The sequence below is a fragment of the Phalaenopsis equestris genome, unplaced genomic scaffold, assembly GCF_001263595.1.
Source record: "Phalaenopsis equestris unplaced genomic scaffold, ASM126359v1 Scaffold200668, whole genome shotgun sequence".
Lineage (NCBI taxonomy): Eukaryota > Viridiplantae > Streptophyta > Magnoliopsida > Asparagales > Orchidaceae > Phalaenopsis > Phalaenopsis equestris.
In genome coordinates, this window is record NW_018220479.1 from 571,752 (window position 1) to 599,062 (window position 27,311).

General features: G+C 36.5%; 1 protein-coding gene across 3 annotated transcripts in view; it reads right to left on the bottom strand.

The window, feature by feature from the left end:
* The window catches only part of LOC110035894 (probable pre-mRNA-splicing factor ATP-dependent RNA helicase DEAH9), a 114,747-nt gene that overhangs the window by 34,061 nt on the left and 53,375 nt on the right, over positions 1–27,311 (bottom strand). For all 3 annotated transcript variants that reach the window (XM_020740217.1, XM_020740219.1, XM_020740220.1), the window contains 3 exons: positions 21,890–22,054; positions 3,415–3,504; positions 2,974–3,045 (listed from right to left, as the gene is read on the bottom strand). In XM_020740217.1, coding sequence (XP_020595876.1) covers positions 2,974–3,045; positions 3,415–3,504; positions 21,890–22,054 — 327 coding nt within the window. The remainder of the gene's footprint in view (positions 1–2,973; positions 3,046–3,414; positions 3,505–21,889; positions 22,055–27,311) is intronic.

The window sequence follows — 27,311 nt, forward strand, 5'->3', positions numbered from 1 at the left end:
GTCATATGTTTTCCTAGTTTATTTGATTGAGCCTCATCCTCAAATCTTGTGTTTATCCCTCGGGATAGATATAGGATTTGAGGTAGAGCGCTCTTTCATTTAAACTGTGAAAAATATGAGGTCAGTTTGATTTCATATTTTTCTAAAATTATATATATATATATACATAAATTAAAAAGTCCTTCCGAAGCGGGCGATGGGATTTTAATTCCGGCTGCCGACAGCTTCTTACGGGCAACCCCCCAAACAATCTCTTTCTTTCTTTTTTGTGCCGACAGCAGGGGATACGATTTACCCATGCACGAAAAAGAAAATAATAAATGTGTACCTTCGAGTACAAAATTTTGAGGGTACCCACGGTTACAATTATGAGGAAATATTTGGGTATAACAGTAATCCTGCTATGACTTATTAAAGAAATTAAAAATGATAAATATTTAAATTGAAACGGGAAGGGTTAAATTTGAAATGAAAGCTTATGGTTTGAATAAAATAATGACTTACATTTTTTTGGTCATTCATGTACAACATTTGCATATTAATTTAATGCATGTTAAGATTGTAATTGTTCACTAAGTTGTGGTAAACTTACTGTTGAGTCTAATTGTTTCTTTCAAGAAAAGAAAAACTATAGATTAATATGTCTGGCATGAGAGATTTAATTAACAGGAGGACTACTGTTGATAGCTATTATGATAGTAGTTTCTTTGTATTTTTTTGTTCAAGGTAGTGATGCATTGTTATATGTCGGTTTGACATGTTGTCTACACATAATATATGTATTTCTGAATGTTTTGATTTATATATGGTATACATTGTAATTTCTTAGTGGCTCTTATATATTTATTTGAAGTAATAAAAAAATTCGTGGAAAGTAAATTAAATGTTAATACCATCCGACCTAACTTGGTTAATTCTAAACTTCAGACCGGGTCATGACAAACATTCCTTTGAAATCACATCACGAAGATCCTTACCCAACAATGCTCATTTTAATCCCAAATTTTCAAGTATTTCTCATGCTAGTAATTTACTTAAAATATTTCTTTATCTTTGATTTTAGTTTATGAACATATTTTAAGTTGGTTTTCTCTATTTAATAAAAAATTTATTTATTGTTTATATTTTTTATGAAATGATGTAATGATTAGCCCAACTAGTTCATCCTAATTTGAGAATAGACACCACGACATTACATAAAGACATACTTCAACATACATAACTATGCTTCATTGGCTATGATAGAGCTTAAGCTTTAGCTTTGAGATCTACCATAGTGGTGACAAAAAAGTTAAATGTATTAAAAAAATGAATAAAATAAATGAGGGAGGAACAAAGCTTTGATGGGAACTTGTCGGGAGTTGAGCTTGACAATGCTTGGCTAGTATGCCCATCAAACTACATGAATTCATATGTTAAGCACTTATGTGCATAATCCATACTCCAAGCGAACCCTACCCTCAATCTCCCAAACAAGATCAATACCTTAACAAATGCATTTTATGATTACTCAATTCAACATTTGCTTGAAACCCTTATTTTTCTATTTCAAGAAACGTTGCATCTCGTGATTCAAAATTTGAGCTCTTGTCCCAACTTCCTCATCTTCTTTTTCAAACCATTGTATCCCGTTGCAACCTCCTCTTATTTTCCACCATGCTTTTGGCATGATTTCCTCGCAATGCTCGAGCGACCTTAAGCTCATTATTCGAGCTGCAACTTGGCTATAAAAGGACAAACTAAGTTGAAGGGTTGAAGCTCAACATAAAAGCTCAACTCGAGCATAGGTTCGAGCATGTATTTTGTCTAGGAAGCCAAGCTATAGTTAGCTATGGTTCAAGATTAATTCGACTAAATTACACCCCTATATGAATTATCATTAACCTTTTTTTGGCAGCTAAAAATTAAATGCCACTAAATAGGAAATTTTTATCACATTTCTCCATCACACATTACAAATTAAGCATGAGTTTTAACTTCTAAGATTTTCTTTCAACCAACAAATTACATAGTTTGGTGATCTTCGACCATCACTTGGTTGAAAGACATATGATAGGGTTGGTCCTGAGTTGAGTGTCATTTGACAAAGAAGATTTAATCCTTGACATTGAGGATTGTAGGGGAATCTCATCATGCATTATGAGACCTCTAACAATTGTGTCTCCCAAGTGTGTTGATGTGGACCCCTCTTTGATACAATAGCCCAAGTTGAACAAAATCAAGGTCACTTCAGATTTTTTAGAGTTCGGCATTTGTGTGCATTGGAGTAGGGAGATGAGTCCAACAAGCATGATTGAGTGAATGATGTTGTGAGCAACATTGCATTAGACCAGAAGATGAGAATCGAGAGCAAACAAAAGAGATCATAACCATGTGTTGGGAATTGTGGACACGATCGAGTGGGTGACTGGTGAAGTGCGGGTTCAAGGGAGGTTTCATAAGAAGAGATCTTGGTTGGTTCATGTGGCAATAGGTCTGTCCGGTTCAATTACATTTCGAACGTCAAGAAAGTTCACTATAGATACGATTTCAGAAGTTGCACAAAATGAAGAAAGGTGTTGTGAGAGAGAGATTGCACAAACTATAAGATGTCATGTTTGAATATGAAAATTTCATGATGGAAGACTTGTAAATTCTATGATTTAATCACTTTTTGTCAAAGCATATAATTGTACAAGTAGAATGAGAAAGGTTTGCACAAAGTTTAATAAAGTTATGAAAAGAAATCCAATCAAGATTTTGGGGGGACACTTTATAAGTGCTTTTTCTAAACATGCCCATAATTCTTTAATAGTAAATACCTCGTCATTTAAACAAACATATTATAATGATCATGTCATATCAATAAAATCATATGCTTCAGTTGGTAAACTAAGTAAATACAATATAGCATTCTATTGATGAATATTGTATAAAAAACCAACATATAACATCAATTAAAATAACCCTTTCTAGATTTGAGTTTTGAAGAACCTCGGCAGCGGCAAATCGCAACTTAACTTCATCAATGCCTTTGTGCTTTCCTCTAACAGAAACCCAGATAGACTGTCAATAAGTAATTTATCCATCAAACAGAGGCATATCCACAGCATCAAGAATATCAAAAAAAAAGAAAGAAAATAAAGGGGCACTTACATACATTGCACACAATTCTTATGTATTTACATATCTCACACCTAAACTTTCATATTTATGCATGTAGCACTCAAATCTTTAATATCACATTAAAAATAGCAATATCACTACTTTTTTAAAAGTGAAATGCACATTTTCATGCATGGGCTTAAAACACCAAAGTGCTGTAAATATGAAAGTTTAGGAGTGAGATATGTAAATACATAACAATTGTGTGTTTCTTATGTAAATTTCCCAAAAATAAAAAAGAAACTGTATGTCGTTAAGGAAAGGGTATACCTGAACAGAAAGAATGGCTGCAATTGTAAGTATCTCCTCCGAACAACCGAGTGTGTCTGCTGCTATGATCATCTTGGAGACCATGGGATCCTAAAAGATAGTGATTCCTTACTAATGTTTTGACATAATAAACTGCTTGAGATACATAAAGCTCGATAATTTTATGAAAATAATCAGTTCAAATGAATCTCATAACAAAAACAGCATTCTCCCATGCAAGCGTTTTCATGAAAATAACAAAATATCATAACATAATAATACTAATGCCTACCAATTGCATATTCCATAATCTAGCAAAACATAGTTTGTGTAATCTGTGCTGCAACGATTAATTGAATTGAATGGTAAGCAAAGAAGAGGGAAGAAAAAACACCTAATAGATAAAATAACTATGATAAATCTACCATAAAAAATTCGTGCATTTATTCACCAGAATTGAGTGACTAAGCTGCTTCAAGGGCTAGAATGCATGGTGGTATATTCAAACAATAAAAAAAAGGTTAACAACGCGCACAAAAGAATGTTAGCTTAAGTCTTGTTATTCTAAGTAAAAAATCTAAAGCTTGATTATTAGCAATAGGAAGTGTAGCATTAGGTTATATAATTAGAGGAGATATAATTACATGATATTTTCTATATTAGAGTTATTCCAAATTTATAGAAATAAGAGTGAATATAAATATGTAACATATGATTTCAATGAGAAATAAAAAAGAAAGATGCTTCCCTTTACATGGTATTAGAGCCATCCCTAGCTAGCTTCCGTTCCTAACTCTCTGCTTGGGTCGCGGCCCTCCCTCTAGTAGCAGCATCAAGTTGTTCGAATGAATCGCTTGTCCCTTCCATTCGAGGCCATCCCTCCCTAGCATGAATCGATCACTCGACCCTTCTGGTCAAATGCACAAATCGTCGCTACCTGCTTCTTTGTTCAGCTTCATTTTTGTCATCGTTTGTATCCTACAGCTTCTCTAATCATCACAAATCGATTGAACAAACAGTTCGTCACTATCTACTTCTCTATTCGGCTTCTTCTTCGTCTCCGACAATGTCTACGTCGTGCAGCTTTGCCTGCACTGTTTGAAGCCTCCTCCTTATTCTCCAATGAGACAATTCTATTAGTGATTTATATTAATGATATTATTATTACTGCAACTGATATGTAGAGAATCTTATCAGTGAAATAATTTCTCCAAAATTGGTTCACCACTAAAAATTTGGGTTCCTTGAAAAACTTCTTGGCGATTGAGATTTCAAAGAGCAAAAATGGTATCTTTTTATTTCAACGGAAGTGTGTTTTGGATTTGCTAACAGAAATTAAGAAAATATGAGTCAAACCATACAATACTCCGATGTTTGCTAAATAACCTACCAAGGATGGAAAGCTTTTTATTGAACCAAAATGATATTGAAAATTAGTGAGAAAATTAAGCTACCTCACAGTGACTCGTCCTGCCATTGTTTATCCAGTTGGCACTATAAGTCAGTTTATGTGCTCCCCAACAGTCCATCTCTGCTCAAATATTATGTTACATCAAAGAAGTTCCTGGAAAATGTATTCTATATCAAAATCATGAGCATATAAATATTGAATGTTTCTCGGATGTATATTGGGCGAGATCCAAGATTGCTCGAAGATCTTTTACTTGATATTATGTTTTCATTTGTGGCAATTTGGTCTCGTGGAAGAGTAAGGAAAAGAATGCGGAATCACAATCCAATGCAGAATTTGAGTATTAAATAATGGTATAAGCTTCGAGTGAATTGATGTGGATCTCCCAATTCTTGGCCAAAATGGGTTTTAAAATGACAGTTCCAGCAAAGTTGTGGTGCGATAACCCAATTACAATTCATATTGCCTCAAAGTATATCTTCCATAAACGAATTAAGCACATTGAGAAAGATATTCGTTTTATTCGTGAAAATATTCAACAAAATTTGATCTCTATAGCTGATGTAAAGACCGATGAACAACTAGGAGGCACCTTCACAAATGTTCTTAATGCTATTAGAGTCATTTATATTTGTAACAAATTGGCATGATAAATATTTATGCTCCAACTTAGGGGGAGTGTTATGGAAAGTAATAAATCAAAAAATTATATATTAGGAAGCTTGTATATTAAAAATCTTGTTTATTAGCAAGTATGATATTAGGTAATCGAATTAAAGGGGATATAGTTGCAGAATATTTTTTATATCAGAGATATTCCTAATTTATAGAAATGTGAGTGTATACAAATATGTAACATATGGTTTCAAAAAGAAATAAGAATAAAATCTGCTTCCCTTTACATCAGAACTGAATAGTTTACCAAGAGATGTTTTAAAATTCCATGATATTAGAAGATAATTTCATAGTAAAAAAGGTAAGATAATGAAGCAAATAAAGCCATATTAAAAACAAAGGTAATCATACTAATATTAACAGAAAAAAAGCATTCTTATCCAGCCACAAAGCCTTTACTTAACAAAGCCCGCACCGCACTAACGAAAGACAACAGGATGCTTATGCTTATTTGCCTAAGCTCAACCATATACTTTTAGAGTTTTCAGTATTTTGGAACAAAAACTTTTGGAAAGAATTTCCTGTTGTGGAAAATAACGCTTCACCGCATATGCTGTGATGGTGCTGATATATCATTCATTCCCTACAAGCAGAGGACCACAAAATTTTGAAACGTGGTCAAGAAAGATTGCTTTAGCTTGAAAACTAATATTATTTTTCTTTTACATTTGTGTTCACTAAATTGAAAATTATAACCTTTTAGTGCTAGGAAATAAAAGTAACCTTCCTGTTCAACTTACCTTTGTTCTTTCAACATGGTCCATCACCCGCATGTTATGAGACCGTTCTAGGATTCCTAAAAGTCATGAGAGGAACGGACTAGTTGAGAATGTTTGTACAATGGCACAGAGGTAAAATATAAGGAAACTGCAAATATTGGGAGGGGAAAATGGGTTTTGGTTGCTGTTTGGCAAGAAAAACAGCAGGGAAATACTATTTGGCGTCACATCGACGAAGAATGAAAGTCAGGGGAGATTTACCATATATTCTTGATCAAGCTACAATCAAATCAGTTGAGAGAGAATAGGATACGGCACCCCACAAAGAGGAAAATCAGAGATCTCCAATAAATAAAAAATCAACCTAAAGTCTAAAACCAAGTTCAAAACAGCATATTTACAAGTCGCAAGCAAAAAATAACCTCAATACTACGGTTGCAAACTAATCGAGTGTTCGATAAGCAACTCATAGCTCAAGCTCAATTAGAGCTCGTTTATTACCGTTTGATTAAAAAATTGAACAAATATGAATACTTTTATAAATACTCAATTATTAAATGAACAAATTTGAATAATCTTTGTTTGATTCATTTGTTTTAATGAATAATATCAATTAAAGCTCGCCAATATACTCATCAAAAAGCTTGAACAATTTTATAAGTTCACGAACAAGCTCGTGAATATGCTCATCAAAAAGCTAAAAAAATTTTATTTAAAGTTCATGAACAAGCTCTTAAATAAGCTCGAATGAACCTCGACTAATTGCTTGTAAGTCGATTAAATCTTAATTGAAACTTTGTGAATAAAATCAATTAAAGTTCAATGTAGAACTCATTTATATTAAATTTAATTTAATTTTTAATTCACAATAAAAAAAACCACTATAAAAGCTTATTTGTTTAATCATATATTTATTTTTGTGTGTTTGTATATTTGTTTTGGTTATTTATTTAATAGCTCGTTCATTCAAAAGCCCACTTATTTTTATAAGTTCAATAAGTAACTCCTTTATATACTAAAAAAATTAAAACTCCTTTATAGACTCGATAAAGTTAGATTGATTAGAAAATAAAAAACTCAATCATATTACTCATTAGCTTGCTCAAAATTTATTTTGTTCAAAAATAAATAGCTCGATAGCACTAATTTTAATTTGATCAATTAAAGCAGTATGGCAAAAGATCAAGTGGTTCGATAATACTACTCGCTAATTTGCTTGATAATTACTCAATTATCATTATATGAAACGAATATTAACTAAGCTAAAATAGTCTGAATAACAAACAAACCAAGTTTTAACATAAACACAAAAGGCCAGACTCAAGCTCAATACTTATAAACAAGCTCAAGCTTGAATATAGTCCTGCTCAACTCAACACAATTTATTTGGAGCCCCACCAATACTAAACCTAATTAAGGTAAGACCTTCTAGGGCTCGGCTCAACCATGGGGGCTAGGATGCTAAACCCTGTGGAGAAAAAGCTAAATCGAGGACCGGTTCAATCCTTCATCCATTTGCCTATGAGAGACGCAATAGACATCTGCAAGGGTAGAGCAAGAAAACTATTTTAGTTGGGTCATTAATTACTAGTTTTAAAAATATCCTCAACCCTCTTCATTTCGGCTTGGAACTAGCATTAAGCGGTTTTAAAATTTGAATATTAAAATATTATTTAAAAAATACTCTAAAATTTTGTGCTCAGCTATTAGGGGAAAACCATTTAATTAAATATTTATTAAACTAGATACATTAAAATATAATTTAATATTCATTTATTAAACTAATTAACTATTATTATTATTATTTATTAAATTAATTAAATTTTAATATGTAATTTATTTTTTTATTAAATAATTGTTAAATAGTAACATTTTATTTTATATAATTATAATTAACTTGATAGCATATTAATTAATTATAAGATATTAATCAAATAAATTAATAAAATTAAAATTGAATTAAAACCACAAACTTATAATCCCTTTGACCTGTCTCAACCTCTTGTTTACAACCCACCCACCTCTCCTAATTTTGTCGAAAACCATCACTTTGTGATTGAACCCTCACAATTAGAGCTAATTGGAAAAGCAGCAATGAGATCACGACATGCAAAGACCTTCGAAGCTCCCATCTTTCACTTTCCGCTCTGCCACTACATGAAACCAGTGAGGAAGGTAACCCTCATCTTTCTCATCCTTTCTTCCAACCGCCTTTGCGCGCTTCAACTTCTCCATATCACATAAATTCATCTTCCAATGAGATTTACTAAATCTTGGATTTAAGACAAAAACCGAAAGAAGATAGGATTTAAGAATCAGTAGAATTTAAAGATGTCATCTTTGTTGTTTGGCTGAATTTAGGTTAAATACTAGTCAAATCTTGCTACCAAATAGCCACTGAGAGTAAAAACTCACCAAGTTTGCACAAAGTTGTCACCTCCGACAAAGGTTTTGAGGGCTAGTCAGTGTACTTGCTTCCCCTCAAAAAATTTGCACAAATGTGATCCACTGCCTACCCAGTACTGCGAAAGGAAGAAGCGGGATGGATAGCCTGAAAGTACGCGTTCTGCTTGCAAAGCGAATCGAGGCAGCAAGTAGGGGCACAAGCCCATAGTGCCCCTACTATGGCTCTGCCCATGGTCACATCCGTGTATTTCTTTCAGCTTAGGATGACCGAGATGAAGGGTATTATCATTGAAAGCAACAACACTAATGCCATGAACTTCCTCAAACAGAGCATAAAAGTAGAAAGATGCAGGAGCCAACCTTAGTTTAGCCATCATATAGCCTTCTTATCACAGTTTAAACAGGTTTTGTATTTTGTTATAGCTACACATTTCGACAAAGCTGCTCATTCTTGTGTCCAACAGGCTTTAGTTGATAGGTTTTGTGATGAGTAGGTGCCAGATTTATACAGTAGGAGATGCCTGATAGCAAATTTAAAACAAACAACAATGAAAAATAAATTTCATTACCAACTTCTAATAGGAAATTACAAATAAAAAATGGAAATCTGAAATTGCAATAAACGACAGCACAAATTCACCTTAGGGTTCGATATGAGGGTGGTGGTCAGCATAGTAGATTGGAAGGGGCGGTAGGAGGCTGGAAGATCAAGAAAACAGCAGGCTTGCCATTTTCTGTATGAAGGCAGCGAAGGGAAAGGATTGCAGCAAGGTAGGGATGGACTGGAACATCAAGAACCCAAAAGAAGAGGCGAGTCTGGGTGGCGGCAGCAAAGTTAGATGACTGGATAGTAGCAGGAAACAACAACACGTTATTGTTTGGACGGCAGCAGGGGTTGGAACAGCAGGAAATCAGCATGGAGATGTGATTTTGGGCAGCAAAAGCAATCGATGGAAGTGTGAGAATAAAGTGGGAATGAAGGGGAAGGGTAGAGGAACAATAAATCACCACTCGAGAGTGAGATATAGGTGGAACACCACTCAGACCCTTGGATACAGCCCTAGAACAAAAAACCAGAGAAGTCGGCGTCTGTTCCAAACAAACACGTACAAAAACTGACTTAAACACAACAAATGCAACATATAAAGACCTAGGGTAACTTAGGATTGGGCCCCACTCTAGTTAGGCGGCAATCCCCAAAAAAAAGAGGGTCGGTCGGCCCTCAAGGCTTCCAGATTTACCTAAACCAAGAACTTTTGGACTGAACCGATCTACACCGCCAAACAATTCCTGTGTTTGGTACAGCAGTATGTGACGACTGCATTAGACTCTCGGGATTCATGGAGCTTTGACCTCACCCGTCAAAGACTTTGCTTCCGCATAGTATGGGGCTAGGTCGGCCACATTAAAGGTGGCGGAAATACTATAATCTCTCGAACATTCAACTTCTTGAGGATTCTAAAAGATTCATCTGCTTTGGGTCTGAGCTTTTCAGAAGATCTCACCACAAAATATATACTCACATCTACCTAAAACAACTCTGAATCACGGACGTCATTACAAGACAACCTGTTTTGGCACAACCAGAATTGGACCTACACACATATGAGTCTTCCTGATAACCAAGTCTCAAGTCATTAAATCTATAATCTGTTTCTCCCACTCCTCGTACTCTGCTAAGTGTATCTAGTAAACGATTTTGTCAGAAGGAATCAACTCTGGAACAAAATCTCAAGCAAGCTGAGCAATTCTCAATGGAAATCTATCAGAAGAGACATGTTCTTCATCTCTAGAAGGACCTAGATCCCACTGTCGCATGTTCTTTCTCACAAAACACTTCAGGAAGATTTAAAAGCTGCAATTAAGGGAATGGTCGGAGGCTATTAGACGAGCCTCTGTTATCCTTAGATGTGCTAAATATTCGAGTACCACATCCTACACACTGGGGGCATTTACGACCTTCAGAAAGACTGCTCTACCAAAAGGCCACAATACGCGCTATATATATATATATATATATATATATATTATTGTGGCCTTTTGCCTAAAAAAAGCCGAAATACATAGTATCAGGTGGCTAGAGAGCAACCCAATTTGGTTTTTGCATCTGCCTCTGGTTCAAGGAAAGGAGCAAGCTAATAAGTGGTAAGATGATTGTCATTGTCAGTAGTAATCAATGTATCATCCAATATGTTCTCGAGATGGAGTCGGCCTCCATTCTTCTTCTTCCTCCTGGAATAGACCTGTCATTCCTCTTCCGAAGATTGAATCACCTGATCTTGGTCTAATTTGTGTTGGAGATGTGCAGATTGTTGAACATTAGAAACAACTACATGTTGTACCGGATGCTCTGGTATTGGATCAAAGGAGCACTCTCGTGTGTCTTGGCATGTGAGTCTTCTTCAATAACAATGGGTGGTATGAGCACAACTGGATCTGTAGCTGTAGTATGTTGTCCTTCCTCAGGAACTGCAGTGTTTGGAATAGGATTGGGTTGCATGTTCTCAACAGGAATAATAGGTGGTTGTTCTTTAGTGATATTCGGCCTTAGATGAGGATGCAAACGATAACAAATAGTAGAGTTGTGGTCAAACATATTACAATGAGATTACAATGATTACAATGAGAGCAATAAGGAGGATGTGGTTCCATTTCAACCTTTTTTTCAATACCCGTTGTGAATAGTGTCAATCCATACCTCATTCGGAGCTGGTTGAGTGATCTCTCTCAACTAACACACAATACAATCCATAGAGGGTCTAGTGACAGCAAGTGTAGGACTATCTACCTTGAGAGGTTTACCGTAAACAATTGCTAAAGAGTAAAGGATTTCCATGTTGAACAGATATAATTTTAACTCCGGAAACTTTATCCAAACAGGAATGATAGGGGACTCCGCTTTTGGATCAAAACCGACAGTCCACTTCAGAATTTTCATAAAACGATTGTCAATCTTGATAGCTTTTCGAGAGAAAATACAGTGTAATCAGCATCATGAGATAGTTGAATAAGTATGTCTACCATCAAGTAAGCCAATCTTTCAATTGCTCAATAGTTTCATAGTATCAAACTCCTTCCAAATGATTTCCAGTTTTGGGTGACCATAAAGAAATTTCTCCACTAGAGAAAAACACCAAGAGGACGTGAGAGTATCGATTTCAGCCTCTGTGAGAATAAGTACATGCTTCCCATTTTTTTCCAAGTTTTTTAATAAAACTGTGATCACCTCCACCTTTAAGGGTCTCGTGGAAAGATTCTGGAACATTGCAGGACTTACCGATAGCAAAACCAGACGCTGAAACTAGAGGGGAACTAGCATGAAAGGGCAAGTCGTCGGCAAGTGCATTAGCTTAGGAATGGAACATCAAGGGCATCTCCATCACAAGATGGTCACGGTCAGGACAGACATAGTCTGACCGCTACACAGATCCGAACAAGATGCGAGAAGAAATCATCTGCCAGTAGGAACAATCGCGTCCTTCTGCGAGACGTGCGAACAGGAACGTCTGTCGGGCCGGCAAATGCGAGCAGAGAGGCACGTCGTCGTTTAGGAGACGACGTGCGAACAGTTCGTCGTCTTTGGGTGCCTGCAAGATGCGAGCAGAAGACGCAGCTCAACGAAATAGTAGAAGACGGATTACATTGGTGTGCGTAGCTCAACAAAACAGCCGAAGATGACGGAAGACGAAACGGAGGAGGCAACTCCTTCGGGCATGAGATTACCATGGCAGAGGCTAGGGTTCGCCGTGAGGCAAAACCCTCGAAGAAGGAGATGACCCTATATATATATATATATATATATATAATTAATGAAAATAATTCTAAATAATACTTTCTTAGTTATTTTCATTTTTATAAAGAAAGATACAACTAGATTGTATAAGAGGACCCAAGTATAACACCCTACACACACGGTAAACACCACATGCAAATGATTCCAGAAAAAAAAATACAGAAAAATACATGAGAACCCAAAAATCAAAAGTACCAAAACAAGTAGTATCAGGTAGCTAGAGAGCGACCCAATTCTGCCTTGTCTCTGTCTCTAGTTCTAGGAAAAGAGCCAACTAACAAATTGGTAAGATGAGTATCGTTGTCAGTAGTAACTAATGTATCGTCCAATAAGTTCCTGAGCTCGAGTCGGCCTCCATTCTTCTTCTTACTCCTAGAATAGACCTATTATTCCTCATCCGAAGACTGACTCATCTGATCAGCGGATTGGTTTAAAGTGTGTCAGATATGCGTAGGTTGTTGAAGATTGGAAACATCTATTTGTTGTACCAGCTGATTTTTTATTAAATAAAAGGAGCACTCTCATGTGTCTTGGCATGTAAACGAGTCTTCTTCAATAATAATGAGTGGTATAGACACGTTTGGATCAATATTAGTAGTATGGGGAGATGTTTCATGAGATTCCAGAGTACCATGCTCCAATCCAATAGCTGGAATAGAGTGATCAAAAGCAGGAGCACCCAGGGGTAGAACGGCTTGGGTATGATGTTCTTCATCTGAAACAACAAAGGTTTGAATAGGAGGGTCATCAGAAAATTTCCCATCAAGAACAACGTCAATCAGATGAGCAGAGGTATATGTAGTGTTGGAAAGAGGGTCGGGTTGCATCTCCTCAGCAGGAATGGTAAGTAGCAAAACGTCCACCCCCAATTCAGCACGAATAGATTTTTGAATAGGTTGTTGATCTTTAGCAATATCCAGCCTTAAATGACGATACAACCGATAGCAAATAGTAGAACCGTTGTCAAACATACTACAATGAGAGCAATAAAGGTGTGATTCTATTTCAACCTTTTGTCACTACCCGTTGTGAGTGGATCCAATTCATACCTCATCCGGAGCTGGTTGGGTGATATCTCACTCAACTAACACACAAGTCACAGAAGGTCTGGTGACAGCAAGCGTAGGACTACCAACCTTGAGAGACTTACCGTAAACAGTTGCTAATGAGTAGAGAATTTCAAAGTTGAACAGGTGTAGTTTTAACCCCGGAAATTTTATCCAAATAGAAATGATAGGGGACTCCGCTTTTGGATTAAAGTCGACAGTCATCTTCAAGATTTTCATAAAACGGTTGTCAATCTTGATTACCTTTTGAGAAAAAATACGAGTGTAATCTGCATCGTGAGATAACTGAATAATTATATGTCGGTCGTCAAGTAAGCCAATAATTTATTTACCCAATAGCTTCATAAAATCAAAATCTTTCCGAATGATCTCAGGTTTATGACGACCATAAAGGAATTTCTCCATTATAGCAAAACGACAAGAAGACGCAAGAGTACTGGTTTCAATCTCAAAGAGAAAAAGCAGATTTCCCATTTTTTTACCAAGCTTTTTAATGAAAGTGTGATCATCACCACCTTCAAGAGCCTCGTGGAAGGATTATGGAAAATGCAGAACTTACCGATACCAAAATCAGGCTCTGAACCTGAAATAAGGGCACAAGTGAGATTGTCGTTGGCAAGTGCAGTGGCATAAGAATGGAGCGTCGAGGCCATCTCCACCAGGCAAGATGACCACGACCTGAGTCTGGAGCGGCGTGACTAGCCGCGTCAAACTGCAACTCAAAGAAATGAGATGAGGTGCGAGGAATGCAATCGACGTAACCAAACCTTGTATCAGGAAAGAAAGACAACGACGTCGTGCAAGTTGTCAGCAAACGCCGACGAAAATGTGAGTATGACAACGCGTAAACCAGGAAGACGACGTCGTGCAAGCTGTCTGCAAGCGCCAACGAGGCAATCAGAAAAAAAGACTGGGTGCGAAGGGTATTAGATTGTGAAATATTTAATGCATTAAATAATTCACAATCTAATATTATAAACATTCGTATTGAAATAACCGATAAAATTTAATAATACAAAAATTAAATATATTAGTAAACATAAATAACAACTCATAAAATTAGTTGATACAAGAAACCAAAATAATATTATAATTTAAGAATGAAGAATTCACTTTGATAATAGACAATCTGCTTGTTCTTAACTTATATTATCACCTATAAAATATAAAATATATAATTATTACTTTACTTAATTATGTTTTAATTTAATTATGAATATTGTTGCAACGCTATAATTTAATTAGAATTTCAACACTTTAAACTTTAAAATTTAATTATTATAATTAAAATTATTATTAAGGGCCCGTTTGGGGCAGCTTATTGGGAGCGGCGGCGTTTTGAAAAAACCGCTGTTCCGTTTGAATAGTGTGTTCGTTGGTACGTTTTCTTACCGCTGCGTTTTAATATCGCTAATTCCTTAATAGTTCTGCAATCTGGCTTGGAGCTCCGTTCCTCGTGTGCTTCTCGCGTTTAAGGTTATATTTCTTGTGGTGCCCTCGCCCTCGCCCTTCCCGTCTCGCCCAGGCCCCTTACCGTCTCGCCCTTGCCCCTTCCCGTCTCGCCCTTGCCCTTCCTTTACGAGGCTCTGGTCCTTCATGACAGAGGGATCGCCGCATATGAGGTATAATTTTTTGATCTCTCCTTGCTCTTCCCATCTCTCCCCCGCTCTCGCCCTTCCCGTCTCTCCCTCGCCCTCGCCTTTGATACAGTTATGAAAGCCTTCGATATGTTCATAAGATGGAGAGATTTGTTCAACATAATGGAAATAGTCACATTTTCTTGAGTTATGAAAATAGTTATGAAAATAGTCACATTTTCTTGAGTTATGAAAATAGTCACATTTTCTTGTTCAACATAATGGAGAGATTTGGCTTTTCCTTTATGTTCATAAGATGGAGAGAATTGGCTTTTCCTTTATGAAATCTTGTACAACTTTCTTATTTTTAGGAATGCTCACATCAATAATGTGGAGAGAAATTGATATATGTTTACCTGCTGTTTGGAGAAGTTATGGTTTAACATATTTTACATACATAACACAATTTTTGCATTAATACCACCTTACCTTTGCTTGGAAAAGTATTTTTCACATTTTAAAAGTTAAAATGGTGGAATTTTCTATGTGATGCGCAAAATTTGGGTGATATAAATGTAATAAAAAACAAATTTTAGGTGTTAGATACGTAAATAGATAGGGATTGGCTGGTAACTATGTAAATGTCATTTTATTTTTATTTTAGCCTCCTTAAATGTTTGCTTTACAGTCATATGAATGATTGTTTATCACTATGTACAACTTTATCAGCTTTTAAAGAGATAAGAAAAGCAAAATTCATGCTTTCTTGAGCTTGTGATCACATATGAAAGCAATATTGTTAATTGTTAGAAGAGAAGGCTCTTTTTGGATGGTTTGATTAGCTGCAGTTTTAATTAAAGTTGTGAAGTAGCTATAGCATTTTTTGGTTTTTCATGTTGTGCCTAATAAAATTTTTGTGGGTTTCCATCTGTTGATGTAGACCACTGACCGAACCACATAAATCTCTTGTTCTCTTGTTTTTTTTTTAATTGAACTGTTAAGAAAATGAATGTTGGATGTCAATGTTTATTTATAATTTATTATTTTTTTTCACATTTGGAGAATATTTACTTTCCTTTGTTCCATAAAGTTCAATGCCTAAGGCAACTGAAGGGGGTCCCTCTCAATGTGGGATAAAGAAGTAACAAATATTTTTTGCGACCTATGCATTAAAGAAACTGAACTGGGGAATAGGCCAACCACGTATTTTAATAAAGAATGTTGGCAAAATATAGCTTAGAGATTCAAAGAATTGACCGGTAGGGATTACGACAGGCTTAAATTTAAAAACAAATGGGACCAATTGAAGAAAGAATGAAAAATATGGAAAGAGTTGAAACGTGACTCTACCGAGTTGGGATGGGATCCAATTAAAAGGACGATCGATGCTCCAGCTAAATGGTGGGCTGAGAAAATTGAGGTAATTTTCTAATTTTTTTTCTCAATTATATTACTTCTCAAATTATTTAGAAATTGATCCCCCTAAACAAGCTTGTTACAGGCATTACCAACAGCGAAGAAATATAGGCAGTGCGGAATTGAGCCAGATTTCGAGGCAAAACTTGACATCATGTTTAAAGGGGTTGTCGCGATTGGGAAGCACGCAGCAAACCCAAGCGAGATGGGATTTACAGGAATGTCAAATGACTTGCCACCTAAACAGGTTATAACTGATGAAGAAATTCCTAGTATTAACAAAAAAGTGGAGGAGTCTAATTCCATGTCCAAAAGGCCCAGACTTGCGAGGAGAAAGAAAGAGAATGACAGTTTTGTTAAAGGCTCATTTGCTGAACTAATTGCAGCTTTCACAGTTCCGACTCCTCCTGACAGTACGATTTGGGACTGCCTGACCATTTTAGATACTATTCCAGAAGTAGCAGACGATATGCGCTTTCAGGCAAAATGTGTTCAAAAGCTCAAAGACCCTACTCGTACGAAAATGTCCATTGCACTACGACCCGAGATGCGCATTGAGTATTTACGTGTTATAGTTGAAGAATGACTCTGCTTGGTACTAATCTTTCATTAGACTTGTCACTTATGTATTGTTATTACAACAGCTTTTGTTATTTTATGATGCTATGTATTGTCTGATTTTTTTTCCTATCTTCACAACATGTTATGTCACTTATTTTCTGATGCTAAGTAATATTTGATGTTTTCACTATTCCAATTTTCTGTAGCCACCTCTCCATAATTTCTTTCATCCTAATGTATTTATCATTTCAGAATGCACCCACTGCAAGACCGCCGTAAAAGAATGGCATGGGTTTCAACTATAGCGATATTATTGCTGGAATACTACCGCTCCAGTTATAGACGGATACCACGCATGACGTCCTCTTATATTGGGGACAAATGGGTGGGTGAGATGCTTGCTGGACATCCGATAAGATTTTTAGAATGATTGCGCCCATTTTTATCGATATGCTACACGAGTTATGTCGGAACCATGGCCTACAGGGTTTTTCTAGAACGACAACGAGAGAGATGTTGGCAATAACATTATACATGCTCTCACAGAATGAATCAGTTAGAGGAGCTATGGAGCGATTTCAACATTCATCAAAAATCATTAGTCGATACTTTTCCAAAGGTTTACAAGCACTTGTGAGCTTAGCAACACAGATCATTAAGCCAGCGGATACATCGTTCACAACTATTCCTGAACAAATTGCAAATGATTCTCGTTACATACTGTATTTCAAAGTAAGTATTATTACTTTGTTACTTTAGCTTAATGACCTCTTCATCCGACGTCACCCCTCTCATTCAGATACAGACTTCAATATGGCTAATGATGATGAAATTATTGACACTCTATAAGTTGAGATGGCTGCTCTGAGGGAGTCTATAGCTATATATGACAGCTATATATCTTAGAAGTTATGCTATATATGACAGCTAGTTCAGCAAGTCTTTTCTCTGTTCGTACATTAATTTTGAATGTCAATTTTACTTTTATTTAGATAAGTACTAACAATCTTTTTTTTCACAGTTATAGAAACATAACTTCTAAGATATCAGTTACAGACAGGTTTTTTGTGTTATTGTGGTCTACCGGCTCCGTTGCTCACATCGCGTCAGTCTCATAGCTTTGGGAGGCAGTTCTACAGTTGTGCCAAGGGTGTTTCAGCTCGTTGTGGCTTCTTCCGGTGGGCTGACAGTCCCTCATATGACACGGCCAGCAGTCATGGGAATCCGGTGTTTTCTGACTTTGACAGAGCAGATGAGGAAAGCCAAAGTCTGAAATTAAACATTTTAATATTTCTGATTGTAGTTGTACTCGTATTTGTACTTTTTTTAGTTCTCTTGGTGCTCATGAGGGTGTGAGAAATGTATGACAACTTTAAGTTATGATCTGTGATGATTTCATGTTTCTACATATGCTTCAGTACTACCAATAAGCTATTCTGAATAAACTGCCCCAAACAGTTTTATCACATAGGGGCATGAATATCATTTAACCACCAATAAGCTATCTTGAATAAGCTGCCCCAAACAGCAACGCAGATTATTCTGATAATCTGCAGATTATCAGATTATCAGAATAATCTGTTTATCAGCAGATTATAAATAATCAACAGCTGCGCCAAACAGACCCTAAATGCTATAAAGATTAAAATCCTAGTCTTTTTTTAGTGCTCAAATCAAATTCACTTAAGTTTATCAATTAAATAATAAACTTAAATATATGATATTTGTTAAATAACTAAAATAAATAACCTAACCTTATAAAACCGCACGCTTGATGCTTCCTCTGCACACGAGAGAGCTCTGGCTCGCTGTTTCTTGGACGAGCTTCCTCCGGTCGACCTTGCCTTCTTCTCTGCACACGAGATTGCACGAACCCGCCGCCTCTTCCTCCTCAACGCGATATAGACGCAGTTGATGTCGTTGTTCTCCTCCTACACTCTCTGCCCTAGCCACACTCATTGCAGCCACCGAAATCCTCGTGATCATTCAACTCTCAAGTAAGTCCCTACCTCCCATATACGGCAATTTATAAGGCAAACTCACCTCCTTGACTTCCGACCCCCGTCGCTTCCTCTCTCCTTTATTTGGTTTTCAGACTCCCTTCTCTTTTCCTTTGATTCTTCATTTCTTCTCTCGAGAAACTGAAATCGAGCGTTACACGTTGGCCAGTAAATAATGATTTCAATAGTCGTAAGCTCTCATAATAGTATAAAACTCTTTATCATGGATGGAATACTTTATACCGAAAGAGAAAGCTCAAGCCACAAAAGAAACACAATTATTATTACTGAAATTTAAATCAGTTAAAACGATGACTCGTCTTCAGAAAATACTGGATAACAAACACAAAACATAGGACGACACAAACAAACACCTCGAACGTGTATTTTGTATCCCAAGAGCGGTGAAGGTTGGCCCGGTGGATCCGGAGGCTTGGGCCAACAAGATTGAATGCGGAGAGGGTCAACAGGAGTCGGAATATGAACTGGAGGAAGGCAGCAGGTTAAGGCGGCAGGAACGGTTGTTGGGCGACTAAGAGGTGGGTTGGATAGGGGGGTAGCAAGCTGGGAAGGTGGGAACAGCTGAGAAGATCAGGATAGCAAGGTAGTTGATGTAGGGGAGCAAGCAGAGTGCCTGAAAGGGCTGCACAGCAGGTTGCTGCAACTAAAAGGGGGTCGGCAGTGCAGGGGGAAGCTGTTGAGGGGTGAGGGGGATCGACTAAGGGAACTGGAGGAGTACGGAAGATAAAAGAAGAGATACAATCACCACCTAGGAGTAGAATACAGTCGGAGCATCACCACCTCCGCAAATACAACCCACGAAGGAAAAAAGAACTCCACACAAGAGTCTAAAACCCACGCACAACAAATGGTAAACCCTAAATTCAGAAAAAAGCAATTTAAAGACTCACATAGAGAAATCATAGGAAAGGAGGAGAAAGAGATCGGCGACAATGCAGCCCTTACTAAACTGTCGCTCGATCAAGCGGAATGCAGAAAAGGTAGGTGACGAGGCACGAGAGGTCGCTTACCTCATCAGAATTCTCACCCGTGCTGCTCGGCCCGGCATTCCCCTGAACCGACCATAGTTGGGTGTCGGTTCACTAGCAGTAGTTCTCGCTCCCACGATTCTGCTACGGGAGAGCCCCGCTCCCACATAATCACGGCAAGCCCCGCGTCAATAATTTGACATGAAATCATTCAATTTGTTCTACTGTTTGAAGTAATTCAATAAACTCATCTAGATACATAAAATAATCAAAATCCAACAAATCAACCTTCACTCCAAAATTACCCTCTTTCCATTATTCATTATTGAATCGACATGGCATTAGTTCTTCGTCACATGAAGCTCATAGTGAAAAGGATTCTCTTCTTCCTCATCAACCGGGTAATCAACGTTATGACTTTACGTGACCTCAACATGCTACCTTCGTTCAAAATTAGCAAACCTCTATTGTAATTGAATGATTTCTCTTTGCATATTTTCCATGATAAGATCTTGAACACCACCTTAAGGATTTCTACTTAGGGGCACTGTAGATCTCCTCCAACTAGGATATCGACTAAGGTAAAATTGAAGATTTTTAAGTTTGGTTGAAAGTCAGAGAAGGCAAGGTCTTTAGTAGAGGTTGAGTGCTTGCGTAGGTACATGGAATAGGTTGTGTGGTTTAGGGTTTGGATTTCAGAAAAAAAATTTATGATTTAACTAGCATTAATACCAAATGACACTATTGGAGCGTTCCAAGGAATGAGAGGATCAGAATAAGTGATGGAGATATTTGTGAAAAAGCACAAAGGAAAAAATGAGGTAACTACAAGGATTAGGAAGGAGAAAATGGCTTGTTACATCTCGACGAGAAAAACAGCAAGAAAACACTAGTCAGTGGCTATATTAGAGAAGTACAAACGCTATCTGTTCGATCAAACTACATCCACACGGCCACGCCACTTTAAAGAGAATAAGCTATGGCACTCCAAAAAGGGGAAAACTAAAGAAGAAAGTCTCCAATAATATGTAATCAACCAAATGTCCAAAACCAGGTTTAAAACAGAATATATATAAACCTCAAACAAAAATAGCCCTGATGCTAATCCTAATTAAGGTAACTAAGACCCTATGGGAGTTGACACAGCTTTGAGGATTGGAGAAACTGAATCCTGCGGAAGAAAAGCTAAACCAGGAACCGGCTCAGCCCTTCACATGTTCACCAAGAACAGACACAGGATATGTCTGCATCATATTGACTAAGACATTGCATAGCAATGATGCCCTGAATATCTAACCATGATAATTATCTAGGGTACTTAAAACAACTTCAAGATCAAACTAAGTTCTATCACCCAATTGAGAAACAGATAAGTGAAATAAGATCACCCAACCAAACCTCAAACATCAGTTTAAGTTTATCCAAGTTCACCATCAAATGTGTTTTGAAGATCTCTAATCATCACAACACTCTCAACTACATTCACCTTAGTAATCACTAAGGATTTGTTTGGGATCACTTTTATTTTATTTTTTTATTTTATTTTTCCTTTCATTTTAAAAATATGTTTGTTTAGAGCATTTTTCTTTTGCAGGTTTCTATTTTTTTTAAACAAATTAGCTTGTTTTTAAAAATACTCAAAAAATTCTGAAGTTGTTTGGATTATTTTTAAAAGCAGCAAAACATGTTACACCATACCAAACAGGTATTGTTTTAAATCAAAATAAAAACAAAAGAAAATAAAAATAAAAATAAAAACAATGAAACAAAAATCAGAAGTGATCCCAAACAAGCCCTAATTTTCTTATTATTGGCATGCAAGCAAGGATTGCAGTAATAAATTTTTTCATGTAAAGTTGATAGAATGATATCAAAGGCATACTAATGGCATCTCAGCAACTTGGAATCCACAAGGTGTTGTGAGTTTTGCATCTTCATCAAGGATCTCAAGAGAGTAGAGGACCTCAAGCGCTCTGATCATTGACTCTGGTGGAGGAGAAGCTAACCAATTAAAGCCCAAGATGTTATCAATTCCCAGAGCCTTTAGCTGCACAAACAATAAGCATTAAAAAAATTGAATTTGAGATTGAGAGCATGGAACAAGTAAAATTAAACCTAGCCTTCCTTAAATATAGAATAACAAAAAAAAAAATGAGTCAACTCATCAAATCAGATACTCCAAATAAGAAATCTAGGAGGTCAACGTTTGTCATCTCTAATTAGAATGGCAACCGTGAATATAAACAAATAAGAAGAAAGAAAGATTTCAGGAGCAAAAAATAAGAATAATGGTGAAAGATAACCAATAAAAAGGTTAAATACTTTCTAGGTTCGCGGGATCACCTATGCATTTGAACTTCAAAACAGAATACTTAAGTGACTAATGCAGACGGATGTAATATTGGAGCTTTAATAGTATCTAAGGCAGAATTGAGCATGGCGACAAGAATATTACAAGTATTAGATGCAGTAAAAATAGATCAAAAAAGCAATAAATCAAACCAACTGGTCTACTGTAAACTAATTATAGACAGCAAGATGCAAATGTATAGCTTTGATGCCACGGAATGCAGCAATTTGCAGTCGATGACTTGAAAATACACAAATGATTCAAAGTTTAGATTTAAGAAACAACATATAAACATGAAAAATAACCAAAGCAAGATTTGGTTAAGCAATTCAGAGGGATGGAAAACCTTTAGTATAATTGGCATGGCTGGCCTTACTCCAATTACCTATAACTGGCGAATGTAATTTCCACTGATTGCTACATTAGATATTAACGAAATTCGTGGAAACACTAAGACGTGATTTCCTGTTATGTTATCTTCAATCAATCTTTTTTGGATCTTCAAGTTTAATTAATCTACCAACCCGATTAATGCCTCTTCACTCTTCTGTTGTAAACACACATAAACCAACATGTCTAAATTTCACAATCTCATAACAATACATACTAATCCCAATTTTCTTGTCCAAATTTGGAGCATTGCAATCAACAAAGGAGATTTTTTAAGACGAGAATGGTAAAGTCAGCTAATACTTAAAAAGGGAGAGTAGGGATGAAATTGAGGGGACATGGATTTTTATTATGGTTGAAGTTGCACAACCCAAGGCCTATTGTCTACAGACCGTAGATAATAGAGAGGCTTCCACTTCTTTCAAGATCAAACTTCTTCCTTGAAAATCAAGCTCCATTTTAGTTTACCCAAAAGGGATTACAAATCTTATACATTTCACATGGAATTGCCTATTTCATGATGAGCACACTCCCTTTACATTTATTGAACTCTTATCATTTTTTTTTCGATTTTCAGGTAGGATAAAAAATTATTGAAGGTAGGCTGACCTTCGAAGATTTTTCATCAACTCGTGTGTAAAAATAAAGTGTTTTTATTATTTATTAATGTCATGTATTAGTTTGGCTTTCGTATGTGAACTTTTATAATGATGCGACATGTTTTTTGTTGTATCTCCATATGAATACAAGTTTATCTAAAGTGTCATACAGCCCAAACCCAAAGTGTAGAAAATTTAATTTGGAATATTTTTTTTTTATATGCCATTGAATCGTGACACAGCTTCTAATCAACTTCATAGATGGGTAGGGACAAATAGAGGCAACAACTCAATAAGTGGTGCATAAAATGCTCTTTAAAACAAGCTGGTGGATTGTTGGTGCATAAATTGCTCTATAAAACTACAATTTTGATAAGATGGCCATGGAAAGTCAAGTAGAAGCAGCTTGTGCAAGGACGGGCAAACCGAGAAATAATTCATTTGGGAAATTTGTATTTTTTATTTTTTATTTTTTATTTTTTTGGTAGTACCTATAGTTATACTTAGATGGTTAAAATGGAGAAATATTTTGAGAGTACTATCTCATAAGAAAATCTCATTTAGATCTAAAGTAAAATTTTATAGAACAAAACTAAGGCCTGCTTTAGCCCATGGATCCAATATTTGGCAATGGGGAAGTCCATGACAACAAAGTTGAATATGATATTACATAAGAATGCTAAGATGAATGTCCAATTTAGGATTTTTTTTTTTTTTTTTTTTGGTAGTACCTATAGTTAAGCTTAGATGGTTAAAATGGAGAAATATTTTGAGAGTACTATCTCATAAGAAAATTTCGTTTAGATCTAAAGTACAATTTTATAGAATAAACTAAGGCCTGTTTTAGCCGCCCATGGACCCAATATTTGGCAATGGGGAAGTCCATGATAACAAAGTTGAATATGATATTACATAAGAATGCTAAGATGAATGTCTGGTACAACTACGAATCATAATGAGACAGTATATTAAAGGGATGGGGTGAATAATAAAATTGCCATTGAGAATGTACGATGAAGGGAAGAAAAAGTGCAAAGACGGCTAGAAATAAGGTGATAGTGACGCAGAAGCATGTCCCGCATGGTCGTGGTCGTCCACGAGCAGAAGCGGGATCGCATCCGCAAGCGAGAGTTCCAGCAAGATTTGGCTGCTTCGTCTGGACCGGTCAAGGTTTTCTCCCTTCAAATAAGTCGGTCGGTCCTCTTGGGCCACTCCTAATTATCCTCTTATTATATATTTGTATTTCTGATATTTTAGGTTCAGTTTTTTATGTGTTTCATATCAAGCAGCCGCTGGTGACTCTTCTTCCCATCGAGGGTTATATCCTAGAGTCCATGTGGTGTTTTAACTATATCTTGGTCTCCAAGTAGTGATTATCTTCCCTATCCACATTGCTCCCCGGAACAGCAACTACAGCTGATTTTCCCTGCAATTCCCCCATTTCCAGCCACCAACCTCCCCTCCTAACTTCGTTGGATTCACCCTTCCCCAACCGTCCACACAACTCCCAATCAATGTTCCTCGCTGTCATCATCTAGAAAAACAGCAAATCTGCTATTTTTCTGCTGTCTCACCCCCTTAGTACCATGCCCCTTGCCGCCGCCTCGCTGCCAGCCTCCCGCAATCATTCTTCCTACAGCCTTACTACTGTGACAGCTGTCGGAATCCTCCAAGCTGCTGTTCCAGCCACCCCGGACCACCTCTAACCGCTGTTCCTCCGCTTTCCAGCCCACCTACCACCTTGCCGCCAGCTTTCCGTGTCCCTAGCAGTCACCACCACCTTCCTAGATCCACCCTAGTCTGTCTTGTGCCTTGTTGTTGCTATTTCTGTTTCCATGTGTTAGTTATAACCGTCACTTGGCTTTGTCAATAATAACATTTGTCTTTCCTATTACTGTTTGGGTTAACTCCGATATCAAATAGAATTCAAAATAAAAACCATAAGTCTAGAATATGTGCAAAAAGACATTAAAAATGAATCAACATTTCATGGAGCACTCGGCACAAGCCCAAATTAACCCATCATTACGATGGTTCATGCTTTTGTTGACCCAATGTATATGTTTCTAATCCTTGCCATTTATTTACCTTTCTGTTTAGCTTTTTTTTTTCTCACCTCAAATTTTGTTTCTCCATGAATATGGAAATTGATGTTTACGTAACAAAACAGTTTCAGTTGCTTTTAAAAAAGAGGAAATAGTAAACATGGACTCAGGAAATATGTAGCAAAAGAGGACAGTGCATGAAATACTGAGAAATAGATGGACGATAGCGATAATAAATTGCACAAACTCATTACAAAATTGGGTTGTTATAAAACTTAATGCAATAAGGTGAAGAAGTGGAGCATTGACAGCACCAAATGCAATAAAGCATAAGGTACTCAGGTAAGAAATTAGAATGAAACACAAATCAGCAATCTAAGCAACATCAGGCTCAATGAGGTAAAGAAACAATTGTGAAGAACAAAGTAATGAAAGATTCAAGCCAAACTAAAGAATGTCAAATCTAGACTAAAAAATAAGGATACGTCAAATATCAAAAATTATATTCTACTCATTTGTTCCAACAGAGCTTTACCTTTAAAAAGGCGCATGCCAAATTGCTATATAAGAAAAAAAAAATGTACTAAACATAAGAAAGAGAGAGAGGTAAGAATTTAATTCCTAGTAAAGAGATACTTGTCGGTCAACTTTTCCAATAGATTTATGAAAATATGGTATATGAAATAATTTTTGAAATTTAATTTAAGTATAAAAGATATATATAGTTTGAGTTTTAATTTTTGAAAAATGAGACCAAGTGGATCTCATTCGTCCAATGGTTTGCATAATCGTGTCTGATACCGCAAATACTACACCCTCCCGAAAGATAAGTGTAGACCTCGGCGATAGACCCAATCCTGCAAACTAAGAGATTTGTGACATCTGTTTAGTCTGCGAACGTTTTATATATGACCGACAAGTTCCCCTATCTAATACAAAGACTAAATAGAGTTTATTTTACCTGAGTTACAACTTCTCTATAGAGGCAAGCCCCTATAGTTAATTACATCCCAAGTGACAAGAGTCACTTGAGAAAACTCTCGATAATGATCAATGGTTCTAGTCTTCAAGAATTCAAGGTTCAGGTTTTCAAGATAGGATGAGGAAAATCAAGTGAGAATAGCTCAATGCGGAACACTTATTTTCAAGAGTCCAAAGGAAGAAGAAGGTAGGGGATGTCACTGATCCGAGGTAAATCTCGATGACTTCCCAGACTATTCTACGGTGTGATTATATTTTTTTGGAGACGATGTTAACTAATTGTTTGATCCTGACAGTTTTATTATTTGGGACTTAAACTTGCATAATGCCTGATTATGCAAATAGCCCACAGAGATAAGAGGGTTTACATTGTAACGAACAACAACCTCAGGAACAACGAACAACAACCTCAGAACCTAAAGTGAATTAGGACTTACACTGCATAACATAATTGTACAGGAGCCTAAAAAGGGAGTGTGAGGATTTACGTCGCGCTAGGCAAGCTACCTCGAAATCCTATGAGTTGTTATTATGCTAGGAAGAGATGATGCTGAAGGTCCTCTTATTGCTCGCTCCAAACTCCTCGTCGTGTTGCCCACAAAGTTGGCTCCAAGCTCCTGTCGTCGCGATGGCTCCATGGTTTAAGTGTTTGAAAATTGTAGTTTATGTTTCACAATTTTGGTGTCAAAGTTTGGTTTTGCATGTAGAATGAGTAGATTGCAGGTAGAATAAAAGGTACTTGAAATGTAAAATGCAGTAAAGTAAAATCCTGTAGACAAACTGTAAAAACATACATGAGCATCTGCTACTGTTGCGTTATTAGTATTGCGAGCATAGTATGATTTGCAGCAGATTTAAATAAACTTGCAAGAAAATTAAACAAGGCGAGAAAACCCAACGTGAAAGTCAGAAAAATGAGTGAAAGTCAGAAAAATGAGT